The sequence below is a fragment of the Haliotis asinina genome, chromosome 3, assembly GCF_037392515.1.
Source record: "Haliotis asinina isolate JCU_RB_2024 chromosome 3, JCU_Hal_asi_v2, whole genome shotgun sequence".
In the NCBI taxonomy this organism is placed as follows: Eukaryota; Metazoa; Mollusca; class Gastropoda; order Lepetellida; family Haliotidae; genus Haliotis; species Haliotis asinina.
The window spans coordinates 39,940,689-39,962,835 of record NC_090282.1 but is presented as its reverse complement, the minus strand read 5'-3'; the positions used below and the strand labels follow the sequence as shown (position 1 = coordinate 39,962,835).

Here is a 22,147-nt window from a genome sequence, read left to right as displayed (position 1 = left end):
TAGATGACACTGTGAGCTACCAGTTTCTTCAGGTAACATTTCTAGCTCGGGCTTATGTACTTTTAGATTCAGGTTGTAAGTGCACATAACAGACATATGAGACTAGTTGAATAGAAACGTCACTGAAGCAACTTGCCCTTTTGACAACGTTGAAAGGTTTCTTCCCTCGATCACCATCCTTAAGACGTATAATCTCAAGATTAACTTGGATTTATTTTTATGGTATAACTAATCGTTCAGGATACAAAATATTAAATGTGTTGTTACATCTCCCAGGTTTCAGAGACAGAGGAGGCTACATCTCACAGTGTCGACTGTCGACCTTGTGCAGGGCGACCCAAGTCAACGGAAACAGTACAGGAACGACAGATCCAAAAACAGGCATAACAAAATCGAGCTGAAATGGCGAATGAACTGTTCCTAACTTTCATCTTTCCTCTGACAGGCGATTAGAATAGTCATGCTGATGTTCATGCTCATTTTGTGTCTCGCTGTACAAATCGTCATTTATCAGACGACACCAGTGGTGTACAACGGCAACATCGCTGGTGCAATTTTTTTTTCAGTTCTGGTCCCCTCTGCATTTCTTTCATAAGTCTTTCCCTTGGTGATGTCTGGTGACAGTAAAATGAAGGTCAAGTCAGTGTCACACAGGGTCATTGTGGCGGATTAGGCTGCAGGTGGGTTAATTAGTACCGTGCCAAAAAAAGCTTTAGACATGAACTGGAAATGTTTCCGTTCACATCATCTGGTGCTAACTACGTTGACGGAACTTAACTTAATTTAACTTAACTTGGTCAGGCGCTGCAAGAAGAGTGGATCATACTCCCTCAAATCATCACTGGGTCTCGTGGTCTTCATCAAATGAATCAATGTTTGTCAGTCATGTCCCCTAAAGGTCAACTTTAAAATTCCCATCTTATTCCCTTATCGCCCTCCAAGATCGTTGGAAGTCATTACCGGTCGTATTGTTTTCCAAATGATTTTCAGTTATCATTCCATTGTCACTCGAAACTAAAGGCCTTTACAACTTTGGAAAAAGTATCCAGTACGTTTTGAAGAGTATATAATGAATCTACACATTTAAGATGGACAGGACATTAGAAACGAAACAAACAATGGTATGATTAGACTGGCAATGATTGTCACCAAACATGCTGAAAGGTACCTAGGGGAGCTGCATAGTCTCAGAACATTTCTGTGGCTTCTGATGCTACTCATAGATGACGTCTACCGGTAAAAAGACAGATTTAGAACCTTCACCTGTAAAATGATAATTTCTTTTAGAGAGTTTACAGGACATGTTTTGTGTACTAAGAGATATACTAGAATATGTCTCTTCTGCCCGACCTTAGATAACCAGTTACTTCCCCAAGGTACTATACCTAAACTGTCCCTAAATTGGAGTCACGAATCTGCAAACAGTGCTAACGTCCACAACTGAATCCATACAAACTGTTCAGCACTGTGTCCTTTAAATCTATTTCCCGAACAAGCATACGTATGAATTCAAATGTAATAAATTGTTTTGTTGTAACTGATTTCAGGAACGCGTGTTTTGTTTAGAAATAAAGACAGTGGTATGACTAGTTGTATCTGTATAAATTGTAATTTTAGAGCGATTGAAGATGAATGTCTTTATGCATTGTACAAAATATAGTGAATTTCGGCAAAAATAATTACCACAGTTGAATGCCATGCCCCAGTACACTCTAAAGATTCAAGTGTTATTACATCTGTTGCTCTGTTTCTGAAACACCTGTTTAAACATTACATGTGAAATTAAAACTTGGCTTTTGTAAAATATTGTATTTGTCAGTTGTATTATAGGCTGTCTGGCCAGCTTTACTGAATAAATATGTCCTCTGTCTGTCATTTACACGCATTATACCCAATCTCATCAACGATGATGCCATAAACAAAACAAAAAGCAGAAACACTTGTCGAGCATATTTATATATTCCGAAATGAAAGAAATGTTCATATAAGCGTGTTGTGCTAAAGACGGTAGTTGACATCTACACGGAACGCGCGTCCTTCATTTGGCTATAGAAACGGTAAATAATATTAAATTACAAGGCCATCAGTTGGAAAGTATGAATAATAACAGAGAAAGCGGTTAATCAAATAAAGCCCCAATGACATAGAGATAGCTGATATCGTCATTACTTGATATGTTCATGTACACATCAACGGTGGGGTAGCCTAGTGAGTAAAGCGTTCGCTCGTCACGCCGAAGGTACGGGTTCAGTTCCCCATCAGTACAATGTGTGAAACTCATTTCTGGTGTCCCCCACCGTGATACTGGCGGAATATTGCTAAAATCGGCGTAAAACCCAAATCACTCACTCACTCACTCACTCACTCACTCACTCACACATTATTAATTCTGTATGTTTCTGAGAAGTCCCTCGTTTTCCAATATTCTTTGCCTACTTCGAATATTATTCTTCAAAATAGTTAAACAACTTAATGAAGGAGCCATGTGGGTAATAATAGACAGATATAAAAATATACTATACATATCTGCACAGCACGAAATATATGTTAGTCGTTGTTCATAAATAAGACATCACAGTGAAATGAAGCTATATGATTTAAGTGCAAATCTACTCATAGTCTTTGAGAAAGGGTCAGTTTAAAGTGCTTTCTTTGCAGCCTTGGTCACTTTTCCTGTGCTTGCTTTCTTCTTGGTCACGTCCTTAATGATCCCGACGGCCACCGTCTGTCGCATGTCGCGGACGGCAAATCTTCCGAGTGGAGCAAAGTCGGAAAATGGTTCCACGCACATTGGTTTAGATGGAATCAGATTTACAATGCCAGCGTCCCCAGACTTCAAGAACTTGGGATTGTCTTCCAACTTCTTGCCATTTCTACGGTCCACTTTTTCCTTGAGTTCCGCGAACTTACACGCAATGTGTGCAGTGTGGCAGTCCAACACTGGAGAGTATCCGACAGAGATCTGACCGGGATGGTTCAGGATAATCACCTGACAAGAGAAATAGCTTTATATGATTACATGCAGGCAATGGCTGGCCTGGTTTAACTTGCATAGTGCGGTGTGGTGTTCTGTAATGTGGCACGTGTGGTGTGGTGATCTGTAATGTGGTGTGGTTTTCTGTGGTGTGGTGTAGTGTTCTGTTCTGTGATGTGGTTTCGTGTGGCGTGGTGTGTTGTGGTGCGGTGCGGTGCGGTGCGGTGCGGTGCGGTGCGGTGCGGTGCGGTGCGGTGCGGTGCGGTGCGGTGTGGTGTTCTATGATGTGGTATGGTGCGGTGTGGTGTGATGTGGTGTGGTGTGGTGTGATGTGGTGTGGTGCGGTGTGGTGTGATGTGGTGTGGTGTGGTGTGGTGTGATGTGGTTTGGTGTGGTGTTCTGTAATATAGTGTGTTGTGATGTGGTTGTGGTGTGTTGTGATGTGGTGTTCTGTAATATGGTGTGGTGTGGTTGTGGTATAGTGTGGTGTGATGTGGTGTTCTGTCATGTGGTCTGGCCCCAATTACTCGAAACAATCTTAAGCTTTTACTCAAATCTCAAACTGAGTTTGACAATTTGAAAGAACTGATTTTTTTAGTCAACTGCATTTCAGCGGTGGCTGAGCGGGCTAGGCGGCTGACTTTGTGTGCTGGCGATTAGGTGCCTCACTCTGAGGGTGCGGGTTCGAATCCCGGATGGGACTCAACCGAAAAAATACTAAATGGCATTGCGTAATCATGCATTTGGTAAATAAAAAAAGTTCAAACCTCTAAAGAAATCTGTCTACAAAACGCAGATTGTCTACTAAGTTTGAGTTTGATACCGATTTCTGTTCATTCTGGAAAATGCATGTTCCTGTGTTTTCTCAAACTTGAGCAAAAACTTGAGACTTAAGTATGTTTCGAGACATCGTAGCCTGGTCTGGTCTGGTCTTGCCTCGTGCGGTGCTGTGCGGTGCTGTGCGGTGCTGTGCGGTGCTGTGCGGTGCGGTGCGGTGCGGTGCGGTGCGGTGCGGTGCGGTGCGGTGCGGTGCGGTGCGGTGCGGTGCGGTGCGGTGCCGTGCCGTGCGGTGCGGTGCGGTTCGGTGCAGTGGTATTATGTAATATGTCGTGGTGTGGTGTCGTGTTCTGTCATGTGGCGTGGCGGGTGTGGTGTGGTGTGGTGTGGTGTGGTGTGGTGTGGTGTGGTGTGGTGTGGTGTGTGGCGTGGCGTGGCGTGGCGTGGCGTGGCGTGGTGTGGTGTGGTGTGGTGTGGTGTGGTGTGGTGTGGTGTGGTGTGGTGTGGTGTGGTGTGGAGTGGAGTGGAGTGGAGTGGGGAGGTGAGGTTAGCTGAATAATTGTGTTCTGTCACGTGGCGCAAAGCTTACATTACTGTGGCGATGGCATGCAGCACACACCGGGATGGTTGGGGTACATAAAAAATATTGACTCTTTTTCTTTTAAAAAACTACAGAATGATATTCAGAAAGCACATCTGTTGCTGTATATATATTAGTCATTACTTGAGCATCGAAACACTGCGCTTCGTATGGCGGGTTATCTTTGCTGTTTCCTGTAACGTTCCCACGTCGTAATTCCTTGACGGAGACGTTCTTGACGTTGAAACCGACGTTGTCTCCAGGTAAGGCTTCAGAAAGTGACTCGTGGTGCATCTCCACTGTCTTTACCTGAAATGACACCACAGATGAAACCAATTATTTATGTATTTTTCTTAAAAGCACCAATTTACATGATGAATAGAATACTGATGTTCTGGAAGCACTAAAGATGCGTTACCTCTGTAGTAATGTTGACAGGGACAAATGTAACGACCATTCCTGGCTTCAGAACTCCCGTTTCCACCCTGCCCACTGGTACTGTTCCAATTCCTAACGGAAAGAAAACAATAATACTCAGAAAATACTCTGGGGTCCATATTAATACTACCCATTCACTCTTCACTCGAACGTTCATGGGAACTGAATCTGAATAACAACAATGCTGAAGGCAATGCATATATCTTTTATGTTTTTTATTTAACCTCCTTAATATAATATTACCTTTAAACGCATCACTGTGATTATCACTGAGGATAACGTCATTCAGTTCAAGGACATTTGGAACGTCCATTGGATGCTTCTCTAATGATAGTAAAAACATGATGAACATGTATGACAGTACGGATTGTTCTATTCTTTTTCCTTAGCAGTGAGTGATTTTGACAACTGTCAAAATGGTTTTACAGGACTTTAAGCATTTTGACAATTTTCCACATAGGAATCACACGAGGAATCGGCTGCATATATATTTTATCATTGGGCAAAAAATGACACTTAGTACGTATATGTACATTGTCCCAGCGGGACAACCATGAAGGGCACACTCACCTCCTATCTTGTAAACGTCCTGAAGGGGAAGTCGCAGAGGCTTCTTAATTGGTCTTGTGGGAGGAGTGATGTTATCAAGTGCCTCGAAAAGTGTTTTACCTGAAGCCTTTTCAGTTGACCATCCTTTATACCAAGGCATGTTTGAACTTTCCTCAAGCATGTTATCCCCATGCCAACCAGAGATAGGAATAATTGGCACAGATTTAGGATCAAAGCCAACTTTCTTCAAGTAGGTTTTAACTTCGGTGACAATTTCCAGGAACCTCTTTTCAGAGTAGGGTGGTTCCGTATTGTCGATCTTGTTAACGCCAACAATAATTTGTTTCACACCCAACGTGTAGGCAAGCAGGGCATGCTCTCTTGTTTGGCCACTCTTGGATATTCCAGCTTCAAACTCTCCAGTGCTCGACGCCACTATGAGTACAGCACAATCGGCCTGCAAGGAGAGTGTCATGAGAGACGGGAATCAAACTGATGAAGTGGTATGGTGATATCAGAATTAAGAAGGGCAGTGGTAACTAATGAACAAGGGGCAAATGACGTGAGATGACTAGAGTGAAATGAAGGCCAATGATGTAATGCAAACTTGGGGTACAACAGACCCGCGAAGGATAACCTAGAAACTTGATCATTGCTGAAATGCACTGGACATGTGATCAAGGTTGCTTCAGTCAGATAAGGAACACCTTGGACATGTGATCAAGTGACTTGAGTCAGGTAAGAAACACCTTGGACATGTGATCAAGTGACTTGAGTCAGGTGAGGGGTGTATTGGACATGTGATGAAGGTGACTTCAGTCAGGTAAGGGATCTACTGGACATGTGATCAAGGTGACTTTTCAGTCAGGTAAGGAACACCTTGGACATGTGATCAAGTGCCTTGAGTCAGGTTAGGATGTATTGGACATGTGATCAAGGTGACTTCAGTCAGGTAAGAAACACCTTGGACATGTGATCAAGTGACTTGAGTCAGGTGAGGGGTGTATTGGACATGTGATGAAGGTGACTTCAGTCAGGTAAGGAACACCTTGGACATGTGATCAAGTGCCTTGAGTCAGGTAAGGGATGTATTGGACATGTGATCAAGGTGACTTCAGTCAGGTAAGGAACACCTTGGACATGTGATGAAGGTGACTTCAGTCAGTTAAGGGATCTACTGGACATGTGATCAAGGTGACTTTTCAGTCAGGTAAGGAACACCTTGGACATGTGATGAAGGTGACTTCAGTCAGTTAAGGGATCTACTGGACATGTGATCAAGGTGACTTCAGTCAGGTAAGGAACACCTTGGACATGTGATGAAGGTGACTTCAGTCAGTTAAGGGATCTACTGGACATGTGATCAAGGTGACTTTTCAGTCAGGTAAGGAATACCTTGGACATGTGATCAAGTGGCTTGAGTCAGGTAAGGGATGTATTGGACATGTGATCAAGGTGACTTCAGTAAGGTAAGAGATGTATTGACGTGTGATCAAGGTGATTTCAGTCAGGTAAAGGATCTACTGGACAAGTGGTGAAGGTGACTTCAGTCAGATAGTTACAAACCTGATGGATGAACAGCTTCTTTATTAAGGTGATGTGGCGTTTCGATGCAGCTTCTTGTCAAGCAAGTATACTAATCTAATCAAAATGAAACTAGACGGTTTGGTCGTCTAGTAGGCGTTCGCTCGTCACACTTTAAGCCGGGTTCGGTTATCCCACGCTCTGATGGAACCGGAATATTGGAGCCGGGTGGAGCCGGTTACATTTCTCGTCAAAGTACCGATTCCCATATTTAGAGTACTATGCGGGGTCTAAATCCACACTCTCGGAGTCAGACACCTAATCGCCAGCACATAAAGTCAGTGATCTAACCTACTCTACTATGTACTAACTGCTTATGAGCAGCCTTCCTTGGCTAATACTACACCATGAGTTGCCGCCCATGACCTACTCACCTGTGAGGTTCCAGTAATCATGTTCTTGATGAAGTCTCTATGGCCTGGAGCGTCTATGATGGTAATATAGAACTTCGTTGTCTCAAACTTCCAGAGAGCAATGTCGATAGTAATGCCTCTTTCTCTCTCGGCCTTCAGTTTGTCCAGAACCCAGGCGTACTTGAAGGAACCCTTGCCCATCTGTGACAGGTGGTAGGAACAAGCTATAGCAGAATTCTACCCTTCTACTTGCTTGGTGCATAATGTGGCGAAATCCCTTTAGCTTAAAAGATAGAACTATATTGTGTATTTTGTGAAATATGTTATAACTCGGCTTTAATGATCTACAATTGCAACAGTCAAAGCTGTGTTACAAGGTGAATGTTATTTATGGCATTGCCTGGCTTGTGATTCTTGAGGTGAAGTTTGTGTTACTTTCTATTCGAGAAAAGAAGTGACAACGTGAATCTGATAGTGCTGCAGGGATAACGATGATGATGAGGAGGAGGATGACATGGAGGAGAATGTTTGAGGAAATAAATACCGGTTGTTATTATGTTAGTGTAACAGTCAGAAGAGAATGCCGAGTCAACGCCGCACGTCTTCTTTGATTCATACTAAGAAAACACCTCATAAACCGAGGTGTTTGAAGGATAAGAAATACCGAATTTCCCCCCACGTGAGAGGAGTTTTTTTAAACTGGGACCCCCCTAGACGGAAATCGTTAAAGACAATATATATTAGCTATTCAACCTTATAATAGCACAGGAAAGGTGAAATGAACATTCATCAGTGTGAAATGTGTTTCAAAACACGGATTGCTGTTGAAAGAATGGCGCCTTGAAGCAGAGTGACTGATCTGTTGACGTTAATGTTCCATTCGTACATCACAACTGTGTATTGAAACGACTTGAATCAATAAATGATAATATTTATGAATCAGTTGTTTGTTTTTGTCAGTTTGTATATTCCTCAATTACCTGGATAATTATATGTGTTTTCGCAGACAGGCAGGTATCAACACAAACTTCATATATCTATGAGCCTCCTTTTCATGCCAATACATCTAAAAAGTAATGTAATCACATTTACAGGGATGAGTGCATTCCGCACAAACGCTACACTCATTTGACACTCCAACGGTCTGAAAATAAGCACAGATATGTTGAGCCTAGACCTGTGTGCGATGTGTTACGATGTGTTTATAAATATGAACTGCTACCCACACTCATAGTAATGCCTCATGTAGTGGTAAGAACCGTAATTGATCTATTGAAATGTGTGATGCATTCATGTTCAGATATATGTATAAAATCTACATTCCTACATTACCACAATTCATTCAAATTTATAAAATACTGGTTACATTCATTATACACACACAGCAGCAAAACAAAGGTTTAATGAGGGGATAATCCATGATCTCTCTGAAATAAGTCCCTAACATATAATAAATACGGTACACTGGTCACACAATTTATGAATGGGAAGATTCACTGGTACGTTGACATTGTTACTACCGGTCGGTCGTTTAGTCCATCTGCTACACACTAGATATGAATAATCCTGCTTAGACGCATATTTTTCTATGAAACATTTTCAAATGTCCAAGTCAAAATATGTTCTCTCTTCGAGTTACGAGTGACTGATGTAAATATGAAACACGGTGCTAGCCTCTACCTGTCCGGGCCCTGATCGATTTCAATAACAAACAATTTTCTTTCCAAACAAACCTTGCTTCATATTGGTACACTGCTAAATGACTAAGCAGTTTTAAATGGCATAGATTTGTGTCTGTCCGTGTGCATTTGGAAGCATTTATTTTTGATATAGCACGCGCTGAATACAGCCCTGAAGTAAAATTAAAACTTGAACTGAAACGGAACGGAAAAGCCAGCATGAAATATGACGATAGCATTTGAACTACTTTCATGGTGTTACCCTTGTACATGACACGTTCTGTACGAAATTTTGTTCAACCGTAACATGACTTGCATTTACCATGTTAATACAACCCGTCTATATTGTGGGTATGATGTAGTTCAACACACATCCTGTATTCATCAAAACAGGTCGCACGCTCTAGCGAATACGGGCTATTAGAATATAGGGTCACGTGAGTTGTCAAGCGTCCTCAATTCAAACAGGGCTGAGAGGTGTTTTCTGTCTATTCAGGACAGTACGACACATAAGGCTCAATTCATAATACTTTGCTTTTGTTGTATAAAGGGTTTTCTGCAATATTGTATGAAACATTCACCTTTTACTGACCTTTCCTGTCATGTGACGTGCTGCCTACATACACATCGTGAATACGGCGAGGAACCGGCGCGATGTTCGTTCAATTAACTGCTGCACATTACTGTCATGTGCTGGATCGACTGTTATGCTTTAAAATCCTTACGTTCAGTTTGCTCTACCGTTTCCTGTCGCAATTAGTTTACTATTTTGCCTATTAAAGCGGTTGTTGCCCATGAGTCATAATATGCGTGCATAGACGTGTCTTGGACTATCGGTGGCAATCTGCGTGTACTTATTCCATTATACTTATACAAACTGATGTTATGACAATTCTTCTCCTTTTGGGATTTCGTATTAATTCAAGTCGCACTCAACATTTTTCCACCCCTGTCTAGTCAACCTGTCAACAATCAGGAAAAACAAACCGCAAACCTACGTCCGATTCACCCCAGCCCCATTCGAAGACAATCAACTTACGGACGATGTGGCATAACCAGTGTTTCATGTCAGAACCTCACCCAAACCCCAATAACTCCAATTAGGTCAAGGTCCACGTCACCCTAACGATTTACACATACGCACGCACCACGTACGCACGCACGCTCGCACGCACGCACGCACGCACGCACGTACGCAATAATAATATTGTTTAGTAACACTGCGTTTGTGTCATGAATATTCACTGACTTGTGTTTCTACTTTCTAACACATTTCTCAGCTTAAAGGTCACATGCAACCAAAAAATCAAACATGATTAAAACACATTTATCACATATTCATGACATATAATATACAAAATCATATACACGAAAAGAAGTCGTTATCCATGAAGAATGTATATAGAGATGTTGGGTTTGGAAAATACATGTTCTCTGTATTTGCGCTCGATTCATTTTTTCGGATGACTGGATTTGAGGGAAACTGGTGCAAACTCTTGTCAGTTTCAAGTCCTACTTTGTACTTGGACGAATGACAGATTCCAGGCAGCCACGCAGTAGTTTACCATCTCTACTGACATGATTTTTGATTGGATCGAGCGCAAATTCAGAGAACATGTATTTTCCAAACCCAACATCTCTATATACATTCTTCATGGATAACGACTTCTTTTCGTGTGTATGATTTTGTTTGACAACAGTATATGAATCCATACTGAAACGACGCATCAAGTACACAAATAGAAGTTGTTATCCATAAAGAATCTTACTTTCTTGTGACTGGCCATACTTCTAGAATGCCCATCAAGCAGATCATCTTTTTGTACACACAATGAACCCTCAGCATATCAGCAAATGAAACAGCCAATCGGAAGCCGTCGTTACACTTGAGTGCATATCCACCCGCTACGACTGGGTTCGGTCTCCCGAGGGCTTCGTTTCGGGGGAAGTAAACCCAAGTACAAAATATTGCACTTTTGAATCGCGATTGTACGCTTATAATTGTGTTTATTTGTTTTTTAAAAGCAGCAATGTATATTATATGTCATGAATAAGTGATAAATGTGTTTTAATTATGTTTGATTTGTTGGTTGCATGTGACCTTTAAACAGATCGTTTAAGTACTACGTAGGAGATAATTAACATGTCTGTTGACATAGAACGTCATCTATTCTTTCCCTAATAAAATGATGCCTCCGCAATCTCGTTTCATAGTCGGTATTGTTACTGTGATGCAATCAGCACTATGATGTACACATGCAGACACTACTTCCATTTTGAGATTCAGTTTACTAAGTTTGTGATTTCTTTGACTGTGCGTGCTCACTTATCCTTTAGGTTAACTCTCCACTAAACTTTGAGATTAAAAATGAACAAACAATATGTTTGGAATATAACAGTTTTTATTAGACAAACTCAAACTTTGACAGATGATTGCTACGTTTGATATGTGCAACGTTACAAAGGTACAATGAGTTCCCATTTAAGGCCAACTAGATACGTTATCTTATGATTTTCAAACATAGTTTCTTAACGATGTGAGACACACATTAGTTTGTTGTTGACTTTTCTTTAAAACTCCAATTAATGTGACTAATGACACATTAAGTTAAACCTAGCTCGATATTATAAAACAATGTGTTCTCAATGTTCCAAGTACACACAAAAAGTTATATATATAAAAGGTTAATAATACATTAAAATGTTTTAAATCCAGAGTATAATAGTAGAAAACTTGAGGTAGAAATAGACAAATGCCAGTCCTTGATAAAGATATTCTTGTTTTACCAAATATTGCTTTGCTTGATTCAAATTTCAGAACGGGTAGGAATCATTTAGGAATGCTGTATGGACAGGAACTGTATATTCTTTCTTTTTCTAAAAAGCCAGTATCATTTAGCTTTTTTCTTTCTCTGTAGGCACGCTGGATTTCAACGCATGTCTTGCCCATTGTGACCCTGGAATATAATAATACAACATAATGTTTATTTACCTTAGTCTGATCGACAGCTTTTCATTTGATTCAACCAACCATAATTCCGTGAAAAAAATGGGTACGCTACCATTCTGTTCTCATTCTTACAGTGTTAGTATGACTAGTCTAATTTGTTTTCAAAATTCAGAACGTAATTATTCTTTAGTGATATTGAAATCATTTCGAATTATTATTAAAATTTTGCCATTAAACCTGAATTTACATTTTATCAGACATGTTACTATGAAAAAAAACCCATACAAACACGTTACTTTCACATTTGTAATAGCTATCATATGTACCTATGTCACCGTGATTGAAATACATAATGTGTCGAATTACATTGTGGCATTTATCGTTTTGATATGAAATATTACACTTTTACTACGTTATTCCCACTCAACCAAATACATTACAGTATGTTCCAGATACCTGACCAATAAAACCAGGTACGTTACCGATACATTCCCTTCAACCGGCTGCTATGTGACTGTTTACTAACAAAGCGGATCAAATTGCATTCAAAATTAGCACGAAAGATTTAAAAAGATGTTTTGTTGACCTTATTTACGATGAAATTTAAAGTTTTATTGAAAAATCGTGTGATTTGTGTGGATACAAACATGTCCCCCTGCTCTCATGACAGCCAGAGGTGGATTAGCAGACAATGGTACCATACAAATATAATGACCCTGAAGTTATGCAACTAAAATGCTGGAAGTAGCTACTTTTTCATAATACTAATTATCTAGTTGTAACTTGTCTGGTTAACTTCATTTTATGATCCATTTCATTGCCACTATTCAGGACAGTCACGGAAAGTTTTGTGCTGTCAGTTGAGAAACGGTCAAAGGGAAGCATCTCATTTTGTCTTCATACTTGGAGCAGTCAGTTGAGGGGACATAATCTATAACTTGGTAACGTATCTGGTCAAAATCTAAAGTGAAAAACGATGTTTTATAACATCTTAGTATCAGTGTTACTTTCGCAATAAAATGGAGTAATTGTGTCAATGCAGACATGTAGCTGTACATGTTGTTTTGACAAACAAAGAGCTTCAGAGTTAATTGTCCTATTGCTGTTAAGAGGAATGTTACAGACGCATGAAAGCATGTAGCGTATCTGATGACAATTTTTGAGGCATATGAGTTGGATGTAAAAAACAAAATACAACACAAGATCTGATGTTCAGGGTTACAAATAAGTGTTTATTAGAATATTGTACCAAATTCGAGCATATCAGACAGTGGTAACTAGGCAAATTGATCAATAAAAGGTGTACTGACCGAAAAAAAAAACACTGCCGAAGACAATAGAAAATGACATAACAGCATAGCGTAGGATCAGCATTCATTTCTTGCACCCATCCTACGTATGTTTTCATTTGTATGCACCTTTGTTGTAGTTCCACTGTGAAAACATGCTAGAAGGTCGTGTAAACATTCTTATAACTTCACAAGCCGACAGATAATGTTAATGTGCAAGTTTAGTGGAGAATGAACCTTTACATATGTACAGCCTGATACTATTGAAGTGGACAATGACATTTATACAAACAATTTCAACTGCTTCACGAATGTCCCTGGGACTGTCTGACCTAAATAACACATGTCATCGTATCCCAATTGCGTAGATCGATGTTCATAATATTGATCACTGGTCCAGACTCGATTACTTACCTACCGCCGTCATAGAGCTGAATATCGCTGAGTACGGCGTAAAAATACATTTCACTCAAACACTTGCCTGTTTTCTTATTTATGGGCGAGACTACCCTACCTCTTGGGCTTCCTTCTCATACTTCTCAATTGTCCTCTTGTCAATTCCTCCACACTTGTAGATGAGATGACCAGTTGTTGTTGACTTCCCCGAGTCAACATGGCCGATCACAACGATACTGATGTGAGTCTTTTCCTTCACCATCGTGTCTGGTACTGCAAGACACTTCCAAATTAGGTCGCATGTCAATTTTGGTTGTTTTAATCGAAGCATGTCACAACATGTTTTGTTTGGCAATAAACTCCCCTCCCCTCCGAATATTTTGAAGCACATGTACTATTATGGACAGTTTTCATATTAGAAGTGTCCAGCAAAGCTATTACGTAATTCACCAACGTTATGACGTAGTTATTCAAGCTACCGCAATGACTTCCCACATCGTATTTGGAATTAAATTGACTTAGAAACAGGAAAAGTGTTTTTTTTTTTGCACATTAAAACCCCAATGGCTGATGGCTGATGGCTGATGGCTGATTCTTGTCATCGCATCTCAATTACGTAGATCGATGCTCACGTTGTTGATCACTTGAGTGTCTGGTCCAGACAGAATATACCTGTAATATTGCTGAGTGCTCCGTAAAAGTCATCTCACTTAACCACTAGTTGGGGACCTCATTGTGATTCCCGTTTCGTCAACTCATTGCAACACTGTCATATAACCTTCTTCATGTGTGAGTCACTCAAGGACGTTTATCAGTTGAGTTCATATGCAGAACGTGTTTTTATCATTACATGTTACTGTTCCGAGAAATTAAAAGTAAATAATTGTTTGCAAACTTTGTGTGGGGAAAGCTATGCGGTGATAATGACATCGGAAAGTAGGTCAGGAGCAAACATTATTAAAACAGCTTCTATACATCGAGTGAAGTTTAAGTCAAGCGAGACGTATGTATTGTGAACATTGGAATTTTGTCAGCTACAGTATTTTGCAAACATGCCAGTGGAAATGTTTGATACCAACACTCAAATTATTCAAGGCTCTGTGTTGATGGTTCAAAGTTCAAAGGGTTTAAGACATATTTTCAAAACACCTTTAAGTGAGCCTTCTGATAAAGACTGTGCACACCCTGTGGCGCGACTGGGTGTTGTCACATTGCCGTGCTTTGGTTAATTACAACGTATTGTACATCACTGTACCTAAGTGGATACTGGTAACGTGCATTGCCAGCATCCCAACATGGCGGCAGGTAGATCGCTTGGCGATTATTTTCCTCGAATTAGCATACTTCCTCGTGTATACAATCAAAATTAATTAAGACACTGATAAACCTTGATGGCGCAAATGCATTAAATGCACGGGTTCTTAATGTCTATGAGTTGAAGATAAACATTTTTAAAATAGCGCGAGGATGGCGGTAACTCAAAGTGATAAGCATCTCTTTAGGTTACCGACATCCTCGCGCGATTTTAAAAATGCTTTTTTCTTCAACACATAGATAGCAATAAACAAATTCAGTGCATTCAGTGTATTTGCACCATCAAGGTTTATCAGTGTGTTAATTAATTTTGATTGAATACACGTGGAACACTCCTTATTCGATGGAAATATTCGCCAAGCGATCTACCTGCCGCCATGTTGGGATGCTGGTGTTATAGCGTCTAATTCACATGATTCAGGACAGCCATCGTCCAAATATTTCAAGGAAAAACAAAAACTATGTAGCCAGGCCATATGAAAATTACTTATTATTATTCAGTCTGCATTCTTAATCTTTATCACTACCGCAGCGTACATTGTCATGTCAGCTACATCAGTGAGTGTGGAGTCCGGTATTCCCACTCTCTGTGTATGGACGACCACGAGCAGGATTATGCCGCTTGCAGGAAAGGCCCTGTGGTTGAGCTGGATGTCCTCTGACCTCATTCATGTATACTTGTTTGTCATGTCTTGTGAAACCATCTAAAGAAGTTCGATCTAAACTAGTTCTTTGTCTTCATCAACGTATTTATTTGTCTTCGTCAACATATTGTTCATCTTAAGTATGAGCTAATTCTCCTGTCACCGTATCCACCCGTTGACACTGGCAACCAACGTTACCAGCATCACCTTAGGTACAGCCTACATGGCGACAATACGACAGTGTCCCTTCTAGGAGTCCATACTATCGACATTGACGTGTATAATAGCTTGTGTACGCTCTCACGTCGTTGATTTCTTATAAGCTTTTGTGGGTCTAATTCACCAAGAAAAAGTTCTAAAGTTTTGGTCTTTGGTTTTACTCTATGAATATTACATTCCTACCTTGAACAAAACAAAATATACAAAATTTACTCTTTTCGCCCCTTCGGTAGAGACAATATCTTCCCATTAATACAAGTTCTGTTGTGAAACTTATACGAAACCATAACCTTGTAGTAATAGAAAATTATTAAACCCGTCCCTTAAGGGTGAATTTACAAACGCACCGATTCCAACAGCATTTTTATAAATGGCATAAAATTACTCACCTTATACACCGGGTGATGTCTTTCAGAAGAAGCAAGTCTGCTTGGTGGTCTTGACTGTCTGGCGGTCTGACGATCGTGTGCATGAAACGTCATGTGATACCTTGTCAGATGACTTGTGTCTCCGCAAGACTGATTCTGCTGCAAGGTGTATCATTGTCGTGTGTCAGCTTGAAACGTAATTACGATACCACATGACCCGTAGTTTGAAGAGCAACTTCAATGGTGCAAGCTGGTATATGTTTTTATTGAATTTTAGCAAGACTTGAGTAAATGGCTGACAACTTAATGATGTCGGTAACTGCAATTTATGTTCTGATCTATCGTTTTTATAGGACATGTTTACTTCTTAAATCCCCAGGTATTGCATAACCAATAGGAGAAAAAATATTCCGGAAGCGTTTACATTCACGTTTATCTCCTTATTTGTAAATGTGGACAGTGTAGTGTTCTGACCGGATCCCTACCATCATGGTAAAGCGGGTAAAGTCTGTGAACTGAAACGCTTAAAGGAAGATGTTGGGTTTCTTAGGAACCACTTTATATTGAGGGTAATCCTACCCGGCATGAGGGAGATAGACATGACAAAAACTCTACAAGGAGACAAGTATGGTTCAGTATGGAAGCACCGTCCGTATGACGCCATTTCGGAGTGGTTGTGGGAACACCTAGAATTGGATGCCGGTCTTCCAAATTACTTCATGGAGACAAGCATGGTTCAGTAGAACTGCCGTCTACTTGTATTGTACTCTACCCGAAATATCCACAGACAAACACATATACTTCAATAGAAATGTCATACAGGGAGACACCGCTTGTTTAATAGGGATGTCTTCTGCGGGACAAGCATGGATAAATGGGACAGTATTTTGCTCGAAATCTTGAAATACAGTGCGACAAGTCTGGTTAAATACAGTATTGTATTCTACCTGAAATATCCATGGAAAGATACAGATAGTTAATTGGGATTTCTTCTGCGGAACACGCATGGATAAATACGGTTGTATTTCACCTAAACTCTCGAAATCCACCGAGTGGTTCAGCAGGATTGTATCGACCTTGAATGGCCACAGTGACACAACCATGGTTCAGTATGGAAGCATCGGCCACAAGACGCGATTGTGTTGTTTTGGGAGCAAATGATATTCTTATGGTATGGTATTTTCACACCGTTCTTAGGAGAACGCACACGCACACATACATATGTATGTATGTGTGCGTGTGCATGCGTGTGTGCGTGTGTGCGTGTGTGCGTGTGTGTACGTGTGTTACAGTCAATTTGTGTAATCAATCATTTCTCACGTAATAACCAAATTAATTACTAACAGTCATTTCGTGAAGTGCCTGTGAGCACAAGGAAATCCGTGTAATGACTGAAAATTCCAGTCATTACATGTAGTGACTAATATTCATAGCTTTTTTTTACACATAACGCCTGACTTTTGCAAATGAGGCAATACGTGTAAAACACAAAATAGCATTGTTTTCATTGTCTTTATGACACATCTGTATATTTCAAATGTTTAGGAGCTGGTGATGTAAACTGACTTAGCAGATAAAGACAGGCCTCATAGTTTGCAGTCTGAAATATGTGGTGACATATACACACACTACAATTACTGAGGTTGTGATTGTGAATTACAGAACCGTAGCACCCGCTACACTCGATGAACTTGTTTTGAATCACCAATATATACATCATGCTGAAACACACCAGCCATGTTAACAGAAGTCTCGTTGTTAAACTAACCTTGACTGCCTACTGATGTGCAACCAAAACTATGCTCAATCGCTGCTCAGTGGTTATTTGTGCGTCAACCAAATATGTCGCTTTCGGTCTTCCATACACTAGGGGAATTGCATCGGTGTCGTTATGCTGGTTGTCTTCATTGTGGTTGTTGGTGGTTATGCATTTGAGTTGATGGTGTGGATGCGTGTTCCTGGTGCTGGTCCATAACGTGAATGCAGAGGTTGGCCCATGGCCTGACTGCTGAAGTTGGTACATGGCGTGACTGCTGAAGTTGGTCCATGGCCTGACTGCTGAAGTTGGTCCATGGCGTGACTGCTGACGTTGGTGCATGGTGTGACTGCTGAAGTTGGCCCATGGCGTGACTGATGGCGTGACTGCTGACGTTGGTCCATGGCGTGACTGATGGCGTGACTGCTGACGTTGGTCCATGGCGTGACTGCTGAAGTTGGTCCATGGCATGACTGATGGCGTGACTGCTGAAGTTGGTTCATGGCGTGACTGCTGACGATGGTCCATGGCGTGACTGCTGAAGTTGGTTCATGGCCTGACTGCTGAAGTTGGCCCATGGCGTGACTGCTGACGTTGGTCCATGGCGTGACTGCTGAAGTTGGCCCATGGCGTGACTGATGGCGTGACTGCTGAAGTTGGTCCATGGCGTGACTGCTGAAGTTGGCCCATGGCGTGACTGCTGACGTTGGTCCATGGCGTGACTGATGGCGTGACTGCTGAAGTTGGTCCATGGCGTGACTGCTGAAGTTGGTCCATGGCGTGACTGCTGAAGTTGGTCCATGGCGTGACTGCTGAAGTTGGCCCATGGCGTGACTGCTGAAGTTGGCCTATGGCGTGACTGCTGAAGTTGGCCCACGGCGTGACTGCTGACGTTGGTCCATGGCGTGACTGATGGCGTGACTGCTGAAGTTGGTCCATGGAGTGACTGCTGAAGTTGGTCCATGGCGTGACTGATGGCGTGACTGCTGAAGTTGGTCCATGGTGTGACTGCTGAAGTTGGTCCATGGCGTGACTGCTGAAGTTGGTCCATGGCGTGACTGCTGAAGATGGTCCATGGCGTGACTGCTGAAGTTGGCCTATGGCGTGACTGCTGACATTGGTCCATGGCGTGACTGCTGACGTTGGTCCATGGCGTGACTGCTGACGTTGGTCCATGGTGTGACTAATGGCGTGACTGCTGACGTTGGTCCATGGCGTGACTGCTGACGTTGGTCCATGGCGTGACTGATGGCGTGACTGCTGAAGTTGGTCCATGGCGTGACTGCTGACGTTGGTCCATGGCGTGACTGCTGAAGTTGGTCCATGGCGTGACTGATGGCGTGACTGCTGAAGTTGGTCCATGGCCTGACTGCTGACGTTGGTCCATGGCGTGACTGCTGAAGTTGGTCCATGGCGTGACTGCTGAAGTTGGTCCATGGCGTGACTGCTGAAGTTGGCGTGACTGCTGAAGTTGGTCCATGGCGTGACTGCTGAAGTTGGCCCATGGCGTGACTGATGGCGTGACTGCTGAAGTTGGTTCATGGCGTGACTGCTGAAGTTGGTTCATGGCGTGACTGCTGAAGTTGGTCCATGGCGTGACTGCTGACGTTGGCCCATGGCGTGAGTGCTGAAGTTGGCCCATGGCGTGACTGCTGAAGTTGGTTCATGGCGTGACTGATGGCGTGAGTGCTGAAGTTGGCCCATGGCGTGACTGCTGAAGTTGGTCCATGGCGTGACTGATGGCGTGACTGCTGAAGTTGGCCCATGGCCTGACTGCTGAAGTTGGCCCATGGCATGTCTGATGGCGTGACTGCTGAAGTTGGTCCATGGCGTGACTGCTGAAGTTGGCCCATGGCCTGACTGCTGAAGTTGGTCCATGGCGTGACTGCTGAAATTGGTCCATGGCGTGACTGCTGAAGTTGGCCCATGGCATGACTGATGGCGTGACTGCTGAAGTTGGTCCATGGCGTGACTGCTGAAGTTGGTCCATGGCGTGACTGCTGAAGTTGGTCCATGGCGTGACTGCTGAAGTTGGTCCATGGAGTGACTGATGGCGTGAGTGCTGAAGTTGGTCCATAGCGTGACTGCTGAAGTTGGTCCATGGCGTGACTGCTGAAGTTGGCCCATGGCCTAACTGCTGAAGTTGGCCCATGGCCTGACTGATGGCGTGACTGCTGAAGTTGGTCCATGGCGTGACTGCTGAAGTTGGTCCATGGCGTGACTGCTGAAGTTGGCCCATGGCGTGACTGCTGAAGTTGGTCCATGGTGTTAGTGCCAAGGATGGTCCACTAGATATTTAATCAGCGGTTGCTCCATGCCGTGAGTGCTAAGGTTGGCCCATAACGCGAGTGCTGAGGTTGGTCCATGAGGTGAGTGCTGAGGTTGGTCCATGAGGTGAGTGCTGAGGTTGGTCCATGAGGTGAGTACTGAGGTTGGTCCATGAGGTGAGTGTTGAGGTTGGTCCATGAGGTGAGTACTGAGGTTGGTCCATGAGGTGAGTGTTGAGGTTGGTCCATGAGGTGAGTGCTGAGGTTGGTCCGTTACATGGGTGCTGAGGCTGGTCCATGCCGCGAGTGCTGAGGTTGGTCCAAGAGGTGAGTGTTGAGGTTGGTCCATGAGGTGAGTACTGAGGTTGGTCCATGAGGTGAGTGCTGAGGTTGGTCCGTTACATGGGTGCTGAGGCTGGTCCATGCCGCGAGTGCTGAGGTTGGTCCAAGAGGTGAGTACTGAGGTTGGTCCATGAGGTGAGTGTTGAGGTTGGTCCATGAGGTGAGTGCTGAGGTTGGTCCGTTTCATGGGTGCTGAGGCTGGTCCATGCCGTGAGTGCTGAGGTTGGTCCAAGAGGTGAGTACTGAGGCTGGTCCATGCCGTGAGTGCTGAGGTTGGCCCATAACGCGAGTGCTGAGGCTGGTCCATGACGTGAGTACTGAGGTTGGTCCATGAGGTGAGTGCTGAGGTGGGTCCGTTACATGGGTGCTGAGGCTGGTCCATGCCGCGAGTGCTGAGTTTGGTCCAAGAGGTGAGTGCTGAGGTTGGTCCATGAGGTGAGTACTGAGGTTGGTCCAAGAGGTGATTGCTGAGGTTGGTCCATGAGGTGAGTACTGAGGTTGGTCCAAGAGGTGAGTGCTGAGGTTGGTCCATGAGGTGAGTGTTGTGGTTGGTCCATGAGGTGAGTGCTGAGTTTGGTCCAAGAGGTGAGTGCTGAGGTTGGTCCATGAGGTGAGTACTGAGGTTGGTCCAAGAGGTGAGTGCTGAGGTTGGTCCATGAGGTGAGTGTTGAGGTTGGTCCGTTACATGGGTGCTGAGGCTGGTCCATGCCGCGAGTGCTGAGGTTGGTCCAAGAGGTGAGTGCTGAGGTTGGTCCATGAGGTGAGTGTTGAGGTTGGTCCAAGAGGTGAGTGCTGAGGTTGGTCCATGAGGTGAGTACTGAGGTTGGTCCATGAGGTGAGTGCTGAGGTTGGTCCGTTGCATGGGTGCTGAGGCTGGTCCATGCCGCGAGTGCTGAGGTTGGTCCAAGAGGTGAGTGCTGAGGTTGGTCCATGAGGTGAGTGCTGAGGCTGGTCCATGCCGTGAGTACTGAGGTTGGTCCAAGAGGTGAGTACTGAGGTTGGTCCATGAGGTGAGTGCTGAGGTTGGTCCATGACGTGAGTACTGAGGTTGGTCCATGAGGTGAGTGCTGAGGCTGGTCCGTTACATGGGTGCTGAGGCTGGTCCATGCCGCGAGTGCTGAGGTTGGTCCAAGAGGTGAGTGCTGAGGTTGGTCCATGAGGTGAGTGCTGAGGCTGGTCCATGCCGTGAGTGCTGAGGTTGGTCCAAGAGGTGAGTACTGAGGTTGGTCCATGAGGTGAGTGTTGATGTTGGTCCATGAGGTGAGTGCTGAGGTTGGTCCGTTACATGGGTGCTGAGGCTGGTCCATGTGAGAACTGAATTTACTACATAAGTTGAATGCTAAAGCTGGAACATGAGGTGAAAGCTTAGGTTGGTACATGGCATGAGCACTGAGGTTGGTCCATAACACGAGACCTGCAGTTGATACATGAGGTGGGTGCTGAGGTTGGTCCGTGAGATATTTTCCCACAGGTTGGCACATAACGTGAGTGCTGAAGTGAGTCAATGAGATGATTATGCTTATGGTGGCTCATGACGTGCGTGCTGATGGTGGTTCCTTTGATTCGGGGGTTGATATTCTAGATGTATCCCAAGTGTGGTGGCAGCTATATTCTTGGAGTATCCCACGTATGGCAGCAGGTATATCCTCGTGCTATCACAAGACGTAG

At 43.2% G+C, this 22,147-nt stretch overlaps 1 protein-coding gene across 2 annotated transcripts; it reads right to left on the bottom strand.

Annotated features, from left to right (window-relative positions):
* Positions 1-1,937: 1,937 nt before the first annotated feature.
* Positions 1,938-16,247, bottom strand: LOC137277988 (elongation factor 1-alpha 1-like). 2 transcript variants are annotated; one of them, XM_067810015.1, is made up of 7 exons: positions 16,136-16,247; positions 13,688-13,852; positions 7,277-7,456; positions 5,340-5,775; positions 4,750-4,841; positions 4,476-4,640; positions 1,938-2,989 (listed from the first exon to the last, which is right to left on the bottom strand). In XM_067810015.1, exons 1-7 carry the CDS (start codon positions 16,226-16,228, stop codon positions 2,639-2,641), a joined length of 1,482 nt encoding a protein of 493 aa, XP_067666116.1. In that variant the 5' UTR covers positions 16,229-16,247; the 3' UTR covers positions 1,938-2,638. The 2 variants fall into 2 exon arrangements, with proteins under 2 accessions (XP_067666116.1, XP_067666117.1); XM_067810016.1 differs by having other exon boundaries at positions 13,688-13,842; positions 16,136-16,233.
* Between the last annotated feature and the right edge of the window lie 5,900 nt (positions 16,248-22,147).